General features: G+C 40.9%; 2 protein-coding genes across 4 annotated transcripts; one reads left to right on the top strand and one right to left on the bottom strand.

Annotated features, from left to right (window-relative positions):
- The first annotated feature begins 357 nt into the window (after window positions 1-357).
- Window positions 358-3,216, top strand: cfap298 (cilia and flagella associated protein 298). The gene is made up of 8 exons (XM_029448331.1): window positions 358-499; window positions 726-896; window positions 1,257-1,424; window positions 1,675-1,742; window positions 1,835-1,993; window positions 2,157-2,288; window positions 2,407-2,502; window positions 2,595-3,216. Exons 2-8 carry the CDS (start codon window positions 758-760, stop codon window positions 2,703-2,705), a joined length of 873 nt encoding a protein of 290 aa, XP_029304191.1. The 5' UTR covers window positions 358-499; window positions 726-757; the 3' UTR covers window positions 2,706-3,216.
- Window positions 3,217-3,568: 352 nt separating this feature from the next.
- eva1c (eva-1 homolog C (C. elegans)) lies at window positions 3,569-9,240 on the bottom strand. 3 transcript variants are annotated; one of them, XM_029448328.1, is made up of 8 exons: window positions 8,761-9,240; window positions 7,528-7,727; window positions 7,228-7,351; window positions 6,829-6,981; window positions 5,751-5,894; window positions 5,140-5,220; window positions 4,953-5,057; window positions 3,569-4,869 (listed from the first exon to the last, which is right to left on the bottom strand). In XM_029448328.1, exons 1-8 carry the CDS (start codon window positions 8,873-8,875, stop codon window positions 4,490-4,492), a joined length of 1,302 nt encoding a protein of 433 aa, XP_029304188.1. In that variant the 5' UTR covers window positions 8,876-9,240; the 3' UTR covers window positions 3,569-4,489. The 3 variants fall into 3 exon arrangements, with proteins under 3 accessions (XP_029304188.1, XP_029304189.1, XP_029304190.1); XM_029448329.1 differs by having other exon boundaries at window positions 5,140-5,217; XM_029448330.1 differs by lacking the exon at window positions 5,140-5,220.
- Between the last annotated feature and the right edge of the window lie 393 nt (window positions 9,241-9,633).

Raw genomic sequence — 9,633 nt, 5'->3', positions numbered from 1 at the left:
AGGGCTTTAGAATCTGTACAGTATACACCACCCTCTGTCCTTGGACCCCCGCAGAGATAAGGAAAACCTCCCCCCAAAAAGCTCTTCATCCTATCATCGTTTAGTAACTTCCTCAAAGTTAATTCTTGAATGTATTATTATAATGCTAGACAGGTTGACCATCTTCACCTTCCTTTTTGTAAAACCAGACATAGCCAGTCCCTGTCACATCACGGTACTCGTATATGGAATGCCAGTTCCATATACGAGTACCATGTTAAATTAATGTTGATGTCTAACTGATATCTCTTCTTTCTTTGTAATGTGTTACCATTACTTACCGTTAGAGGGCAGTAATACTACTTGGCGTTTTCTAACCTGCCGTAAATAGTTCCCACGAAGAAGCATCCGGACTGGCGAGGAATCCCGTTTAGGTAGTAATGTTACCGGTTGACGGTTGTAAACAAACTCAGTCTGAACATTGTACGTACTGTCTTGTGCTTGTCGTTTCACTACACAGGTAAGTGTTACCGTGTTCCGTGTCTGTACATAAATTGAGCCGTTAAATATAAATAGCTCTACAAGCTAGCTAGTTGAAGTCTAACGTGTGTGCACAACTGTTGCTATGGTTACTCTGTTTTCTTCAAGACCCCGGGCACTGCGTTTACGCTGACAAATCTTCTTGTTGTTGCTGGTTCATTCAACAACAAAAGTCGCAATAAACGTTCCCTAAACGTCTCTTTTAGCTGGTAAAACAGGCCGTGAGCTTCTTTGCGACATGGTGCAGCTGCATGTGAAGCGTGGGGATGAGAGCCAGTTTCTTTTCGACACCACTGTGCACGCGCCTCTGGAGACGGTGATCCAGGAAATTACAGCCATTTACAACGCGAGACTTAAAGTGGACAGAATATGTTCAGGTAAAGTTGATACATCCAGTGTTCACACTGGGTGAGAAGCTGCTGTAAACTGCACTCACACATCCTGCTTTACTACTGTTTAAACTGGGTATCTGCTTGCTGGCAAAATATAACTAACCTGGTGAAATTGATATGAAGCAGAGACGAAGAAGTAGTTAACTATTCACGTCTATTAAGGTGTAAACAAAATGTGTTTTTATTCATTATAAAATTGACTATCAGTATTGGTATTTATTTGGCTTTTCTGTTGAACATTTAGGTATCAATTACATGTCAGCACTATAGGCTCTAGTAAATAAGATATTTCAGTCTTGTTGGATACATTGACATTGATATGCTGCTTAATTTGTTTACCCTCAGAGATCCCAGAGCTGGTAGACCATGGCATCACACTGCCACCTAACATGCAGGGGCTGACAGAGGAGCAGATTGTGGAGCTGAACTTGAATGATGAATGGGAAGACAAGTGCGTGCCCAGCGGAGGGCCAGTATTGAGGAAGGATGAGATTGGGAGGAGGAACGGACATGGTGAGACTATGACTCTTGGCTGTGGGCTATGTGTTTTAACAATAAAATGATGCTAAACACAAGCTTAACCTTTGTCAGGAAGACCGGTCCTTTGCATATGGTTGTGGCTTTAAACTGCAAACTGTGACAGACATGGACAGACCACTCCTATATCTCTGATATTAAATATTGGGACTTACAAACTCTGCAATTAAAGAATGCTAAACATTGTAAGCATGTTAATGCTGAAAATCCCCCTCTTTGCCTACAGCTCCAAACGACAAGATGAAAGAGGTGTTGATGAGAACTGTGGAAGAGGCAAAGGCACTGATCTCCAAAGTGAGTATTAATAAAAACACTAAATCTTAGATTATCTCGTTCCAACAACGGTCAGTACTTTTGATTGATGTGTCTCTATCATCATATTTCAGAAACAAGTTCAAGCTAACGTTTGTGTCACGATGGAGACGGTAAAGGAAGCCCTGGATCCGCTAAAGGGTGCTGTCATGATTGTGTACCCCATGGGGCTGCCGCCTCATGACCCTATCAGGATGGAGTTTGAGGACCGGGAAGATCTTTCAGGAACACAGGTAATGATGAAAGTACTTTTCAGTCAACAACAAGAGCATAAGTTACTATAGTTACTATTGTTTGGTACATTTGGAGGTGAATCTTTCCTCACTGTCTCCCTGATAATCTCTTTTTCTCCCTCTATTCCTCTGCATCTGCCTTCTCCATCTGTCTGTAACTCAGGCATCTCTGCAGGTGATCACAGAGGATGAGTGCCAGCTATGGTGGGCTGCCAAAGAGATGCAGAGGGGGAAAAAACTGCAGGACTACATTGGTAAAAATGAAAAGACGAAGCTTGTGATCAAAATCCAAAAGGTGAGAGCCGTTTCAGCCAATCTGAAAGGGAGTATTTTTGTACGATATGGCAGGGAGTGTATGTATTGTTTTTGTTAGTTTTGAGAATAACTCTAATCCATGTTGCTGTTCCCTTCAGAAAGGGCAGGGGGCACCAGGGAGAGAGCCTCTGATCACTGATGAGCAGCAGAAACAGATGATGATGCATCAATACAGGAGACAGGAGGAGCTCAAGGTAAGGAAAGGTTAAAGAGACAAAACACGCATGGACTTTTAAACAGGTGCACGCATTATAAACCATGTACCTTCTCCTGGTAACATTTTCAGAAACTGGAGGAGGCAGACGATGATAGCTACCTGGACTCGGAGTGGACAGACAGACAGGCACTCAGAAAACAGTTTCAAGGCCTCACCAACATCAAATGGGGGCCCAGATAAAGACCACGTACACCCAGATTGGAGCTGCTGCTCTGACCTGGTCCTTTACCTATAGCTATTATATATATATATATATATATATATATATATATATATATATATAACTATATTTTAGCTATATATGCAACTGACTATGATGCCTTATTAGCACAATCCTAAAATCTGGTTATTATTGATGTTCTTCGAGGTCTTGCAGAGAATATTATACACAGCAGATGTGTTCATATGCCTTGGAGTACATGCGTTTCTTTTTTTTACTGAACTAAAATGTGAAGGAGACATCTGGAGATGTATGACAGAGCAGTCACACGAAGGCTGATGTAATTATAAACATGATTTATTTGGATTTCAATTGTATCTATATTCCTAACCCGATTGCTTTCAACCTGTTGTAAGAGTTACATTTCTATTGACACTGTGCAAATAGAATAAAATTTAAGTTTAATCTAAACTTACTGTACATTTTTAATATGTCAACAAAATGAAAGTTTCCAATGTAGCCTGTGTATAAGCAATATACAACATTTATGAATATTTCTTATACACAAACTATATTGGAAACTATATATATATTACATTATATATATGTATATATTATATATTTTATTATAATATATATATTATATTACATTATCTTATGATATATATATATATATTACATTATATTATGATATATATATTACATTATATTATAGATATTACATTATATATTATATTGCATTATAATATAATGTAATATATATATATTATATTATAATATATATATATTACATTACATTAGAATAGTTATATATATTATAACATAATAAATATATATATATATATATATATATATATATATATATATATATATATAGTGCTCAGAGGTAGTGATTCAACTGGAACACAATTTTTACATCCCTTAGTGCAGGGACAAGGATGCTACACCTTTCCTCTCTTTGTCACACACTCTGAAAGTCGTTGATGCTCTAAGGCAGGAAGTTGCCACACAGCAGTACTTTGTTCCAACTATTGTCCCAGCAGTGATCAGGAAGTCTTAGAGTTCAAAGTGAGGGAGTTTAATTCCACCGTGTGGAACTGTTGACGGAGTCGATGCAGTGATTCAGAGAGGTGTGACTGGTTTCAAGGAACACCGCATTAAAAAATAAACATTCTTGACGTAATGTGTAGATTTAAAGGATAAGTCCACCTGTTTGTACATTGAATGCAGATGGCTCTTTTGGATTGGAACACATACCTTGGGTCTATGGTATGAACAGCTGACAATTTTAATGACCGCTAATGTAGTTATACTGTAGGGAAAACAATGCAATGTGCCTATTTTTGTTAGGAAAGGGAACACCTGACACGTATTAGGCCTCAGATTCATCCATGATGAAAAAAGGCTTCATCAAAAAACCCAGAGTAAGTTATGAGATAAGAGCAACTGTGTGTCGTGGGTCCTTGAGAGGTGTTATGACCCATCACACTCCCTGACACGTTCTTTTTTTGCTTAATTTAGTGGTAGATGTGAATAAATTCAACATTGTGACCTCCCATATTACAGCGTTAAACCCCGATGATCCTTTAAAAATGGCTAGTACTGCAGTTTCACCCAAACATTACATTCTTTACAAACTGAGAGCTCCTGCAAAAATGATTAAACACAAGACAAACTACAATGTAAAATAAAAAAAGAGAACAAGTTTCTTGTTTTGTTAATAACCAAAGGCTGCGAGCGGCTGCAGAGAATCCTGAACAAATCCTGAAGGTGCTAAACAGCATCCATTGATTTCCCGGTTTAGTTAACATGAGCTGCCATTCAGATAGGCATTCATCCATATCTCCTGTATGATCATCTCCCTGCGCTCAATCCTCTCCGCCCGGTCGGCTGCCTCGCTTACATAAGTCACTTCCTCCCAGTTGTACATCGCCTTCCTTTCTGCGGCTGAGATTAAAGAGCTTTCTGTTCCCTCTTCATCGTCATCATCTTCTTCTTCCTTGTCCTCATCCTCGTCATGCTCCTCCTGGCAGCTGAGCGCCGCTCTAGGAGACTTTGGTGCGAGCATGTGATCTTCGGGCCGGCGCCGTCTGCAGGTCACTCGGACTGACACAGCTAGCAGTGTGAGCAGAAGACCAACACACACGCTGGAGGTGAAGAGCAACGCTGCCATTTCTGGATGCTCTGTGTCGTACGTAAATAAAGGAAGGAGATGTATAAAACATGGATTAGATGTGCATTCATGAGAGCATGTGAGTAATGTATACCTTTAATGTAGGCATAGGTCAGGAGAGAGTTGCTCATCATGGCTCCTGAGTTGTCTGGCCTTCTTGACCCTTTGGAGAGAGGCTCCTCCAGATCTGCAGGAGGAGCTGTTGGGACAATAAGATTTATTATTTGAGCTAAAATGGCACAGAAAACCTGGAATTCCCACAGATGGCATGATGCGTTTACCTTTTTCTGTGTCCACAGTAGGAGATGAGGTGGAAATGAATATGTAAGGGTCGGCCTCTCTTAGTAAAGTCTGCGGTACTACTGAAGGAAGACAGAAGAGTCTTCTTCAGAGCCATATTGATGGGGACAAATTGGTACAGATTCCGTGACACGGACACACAGACGGGTGAATCTACAGTAAACTACTCATTAGCACGCTATTTCCTACACCCAAACCTCTGCACACACTTGAACAGAGCGAGGCAGAAGCATTCTGTCAACCAGGCTGAAGTAAAACAAACTTTGATACATGAACAATGTTGCTGCATGACCTCACTGGCATTTGTGCCAATCGCAGGAAGTTTACCAGGATGCCAGCCTCAACACGCAAATCTGAGCTCACGGTCCATTATTTCCCCCTACTGTGTTGTTGGTTGTCGTATGATAAGAACAGCTGATGGCAGAGATCAGCAGATAAGAATCCACAATAGGAAACAAAAAAAAGACTGTCACATAATAAATAAGGCAAAAACAAAAACAGCAGACGTGAGCTATGTATAGAATAATATCCCTCCCTATTTAATCATGCTTGTAATTGTATCTTGTGGATGAGGAAGCAAAAAGAGTCCTACCACAAGAATGGACCACACTGAGGTACTTCCTGGTTCCTGGGAAGCAGGGGTCCCTAAAGGTCTGGTTGCTGACGGCAACAGTACACTTCTGTTTGCTGTAGCAGGACTTGGACACAAAGTGAACAGCCTCGTGGTTCAGACACTCTGTAGGGAACAGCAAGGAGAAACTCAGAGCAAGTCATTTAATAAGGAGCACAGAGGGGGGGGGGGGGTGTGTGTGTGTGTGTGTGTGTGTGTGTTATAGTAGTTAATAGTTAACGCAGTGCATCTATGTGAGTTTAATGTCATCTCCTAATAGTTTTTTTTTATTCTACAGCAAACAATGTCCAGATTAGTTCAATTGTGTTATCATTGTAACATTTTTATAACTTGGTAGGACTAACAAATGACAATGGACAATTGTGTTTAACTTGGCATCTCATAGTCGGAAAAGTATAGTTGTAAATAGTAAAATGAATGAGTTCCTGGAATAGTGCATGCTGGCTGACTGTCACACTGTCGTGGTTTACAGGGACACAGGGAGCATTGTTAATATTATTAACAACACCTGAATTTGGAAACTGGAATAAAATGTTGGGCAGTAAATATAGCGCACTATAGGCCTATAGTTAATAGGGAGTGTTTTAGAAGACGGCCCTATTGTTAATAACCTTAAGCTTTGTGGCCTCTCCCTGTTTTGTGCCACAAAGCAGTCCTGCAAGTTTCCTGCATAATATGATTAAATGAAACATCATTTGCAACAACCAAAAAGACACCAATATATGCTGCTAATTAAAGTAGTAATGGTATTGTTTGTTTAAAGTTATTGTTACCAAGGTTTCAAAATAATTGTGAAAATGATTCAATTATATTAAAATGCTATATAATTGTTTAAACTGTCGGACTAGTAAAAGCTGTTGCTTACAGCTGATTACCTGTTGGGCATTCTACGACTTTCTCTTCCTAAACCTTTGATCTTTCACCATAAAAAAGTAGCTTCTCAAGATATTACATTACTAGCTTAATTGTTTTCGCCTCGTAAGGGGAATCCTCTGTTAGTCACCATCATATGAGAACACTGAATATCCTGTTGACTCACCAAATGGGGGTGGTCTTGTCAGGTGTGAGGGGCAGGTGTCAGTCTGGCCCAGACTTCTCCCATAGACAGCTGCATAGATGTTCAGAACCTTGGGGGGCTTACAGCGCAGAATCATTGTCTCCCCCTCACACACCACATGTCTTTTGTGTTCAGCTGAGCGAGGGGAAAAAACAATAAGGATGAAGAGGCAAAGGTTATGAGTGCAGTGGGAAACTGAAAGGTTAGGGTTGGGGGAAGGGGAGAGATTTTTGTGCAAAGCTGTGTGTTCATTTCCTGCTCATCCAACAGTAAATGTATGAGAGAAGCTGATGCTGAAAAAAGGAGCACACATTGACTGGGAGGGGATATGACGGTAACAAAACTTAAGGGGACATATTGGAATAGCGCTGCTGGACCTACTTGGTTTACACTTGTAGTCCACATGGAGGTATTTAGTAGTGCCAGGACAAGGGTCCTTCCCAAACAGCAGGTGGTTGACAGGCAGCTGGCAATCTCTGTGGCTTTGACACTCCGACAGCAGCTTCTGCACAGCAAACACCAGGGACAGTCAGCATTTACCAGTACTTAGGATTTAGGATTACAAAACTAAAACACATACGGGGAGAAAATGTTTCCAATAGGTCACCAGTGAACACCCACTTATACACAAGTGACCCAGTAAGAGGGAAACGTGCTGTATATCCCACACATAAAATGCACCTGTAGAGCAGTAAAAGCAGAACAGCTGTGGTTATGGGCTCTGAGCGGAGGGTCCAGGTCTGCTCTGCACAGCCGCGCCTCACCGCTTCCGTAGAAGGCAGACTGGATGGAGATGGTGGAGTGACGTGGACAGTGGAGTCGCAGAGGCTTTCCGTCACACGCCTGAGCAGAGTGACTGGTGATGATCCTGGACAGGTAGTCTGTCACGCAAAAGGCATTAGTTAGGCTGGAATGCACATGGAAACAGACATTTAAGGGACATTGCAGTGATTTTACACATGAAGCCCAATTTACTTTTAATGAGGAGTATTACTCAGCCTGTGGAAACAGTGGTTTAATGTACTCTGTGGCTCTGGAGGGAGCTTTGTAACGTTTGAAATAAAATAACCAGATGATGTCCTCAACATTGTTGTCCATTCAAGAGACTCGTCAGGCCATTTTCAACAATATTTTTTTAATTTAAAAAAGAAAATCTGTTTCTTGTGAGCCCCCAAACTGTATGGAAGTGCAATAAAAAACTGATGGCATACTCCTTTAAAACCACTTAATCATATAAGCAATGAACAACCACAGGAACCCTTCAATCTACTCCATCTGTGGTAACGGATCAGTTTGTTTGGCCTCTTTAGCTTTCTGTTAGTTGTCTCATGTTGCTTTTTTAAACTCACCCATCAAAGTGCTGACTGCCAGATCTTTCTCCTGGGTGGCAAACTCTGCCAACTGGCATAAAACCTAATAAGACCTACTTTTGTTGCATGGTGTGCAGACTGTGATTAGGTTACCTCTGATTCAAAGTCTCTTATCTTAGATGTCTACGTTAACTGTCCATCTAATGGACAGTTTGGAGAGAAAAAATTGGACGGCCATTCTCTACATAAGACAATACTGAAAACGGCTACGACATTATTTTGTCAACAATTGTAAATGACAAACTGTGACAATGATAAAGCAAAACAAAAATACATACTCGTCACACTGTCTTTTTACATTTACTACTTCTAAGTGTGCAGTCAAATCTTAAGCAAGAGCTTTGGGAATTTTTTTTGGGGTTTTTTTAAACACTGGCAAAGACCATAGAACCACCTTATTTATATTACACCATACATGTTCTGTACAATCGCTTTCACTCACAGTAACAACACTTTCTGTGATCTTTAATCATTTATCATCCTGATTTATCCCAGTCCTCCTCCCACTGCACCATCATCATCATCATCATCATCATCATCTTACTTGAGAAGTCAGCCAGTCCAGTCATGCGTCTGGTCCACAGGAGTAAAGTCAGGTAGAAGAGGCTGTGGCTCCAGACGAGTCCGTGGCAAAGACGCGTCCGGCTCATGACTCGCATCCCCTGTCTCTGAGATCATATTAAAGAAACTGGAACATTCACTGTAGGCTGCAGGACATAAAAACGCGCCATCTTCTTATATCCTACGCACTTTAAAACCTAGTTAGAAAGCAGTAGCCACCGCTTCATTCATTTGTCTTGCTTCACAGAAAATATCAAGCATATGAAGCACAACACAGCGCCTCGTGCCGCCCCTGCCCCACAGAGGAGGTTAGAAATAGCAGCTGCGCAACAAGTTGGTCAAAACTGACTTGGTGATTCTTCCGACGCGTGGTGGTAGTACTCCCAGTCCGACTTTGCTGCTGTTCAACACCGCAGATTTGTGAATAGGTGCATGTGGAAACTGAAAGCAATTTACAGTAACAGCTGAATGGGAATTATGGTGTGGGCGTGGCAGATACAACTATTTTAAAGGGAAGAGGGGCGACACGTTCAATAGTATGACGCACTGGCAAGACCTTTTTATTTTTTTCCCCTCATGAGGCACATGTTTACCTTTTGGATTATGGGAAAATGCTTTCTGTGAGGTTTCCTCCAGTGCTTTTCTTTCTCTTCCTTCTTTCCCACTGCTATACATTGACAGGCCTTTATAGCCTACTTCTAAAATTGTGCTTGATTTTATTTCTTCTGCACATTCTTTTTATGTTTATTTCTATGTCATTTGTTTGATTTTATTATGTGCAAATAAACAAAACGCTAACTCAAAACCCTTTTGAGGGTTGCTGGATTTAACTTGGATTTGTCTTCTTATATATCGG

The sequence above is a fragment of the Cottoperca gobio genome, chromosome 14 (assembly GCF_900634415.1).
Source record: "Cottoperca gobio chromosome 14, fCotGob3.1, whole genome shotgun sequence".
Lineage (NCBI taxonomy): Eukaryota > Metazoa > Chordata > Actinopteri > Perciformes > Bovichtidae > Cottoperca > Cottoperca gobio.
Note: the sequence above shows the minus strand (reverse complement) of the source record. Positions and strands in the feature narration are given on the sequence as shown.

Coding starts and splice junctions, on each gene's coding strand:
- cfap298 (XM_029448331.1), top strand. CDS start 758: ATGGTGCAGCTGCATGTGAAGCGTGGGGATGAGAGCCAGTTTCTTTTC. Junction 1,425..1,674: donor TGGGAGGAGGAACGGACATG/GTGAGACTATGA, acceptor CTTTGCCTACAG/CTCCAAACGACAAGATGAAA. Junction 1,994..2,156: donor AAGATCTTTCAGGAACACAG/GTAATGATGAAA, acceptor TCTGTAACTCAG/GCATCTCTGCAGGTGATCAC.
- eva1c (XM_029448328.1), bottom strand. CDS start 8,875: ATGCGAGTCATGAGCCGGACGCGTCTTTGCCACGGACTCGTCTGGAGC. Junction 5,058..5,139: donor TACTGTGGACACAGAAAAAG/GTAAACGCATCA, acceptor TTGTCCCAACAG/CTCCTCCTGCAGATCTGGAG. Junction 4,870..4,952: donor GACCTATGCCTACATTAAAG/GTATACATTACT, acceptor CGTACGACACAG/AGCATCCAGAAATGGCAGCG.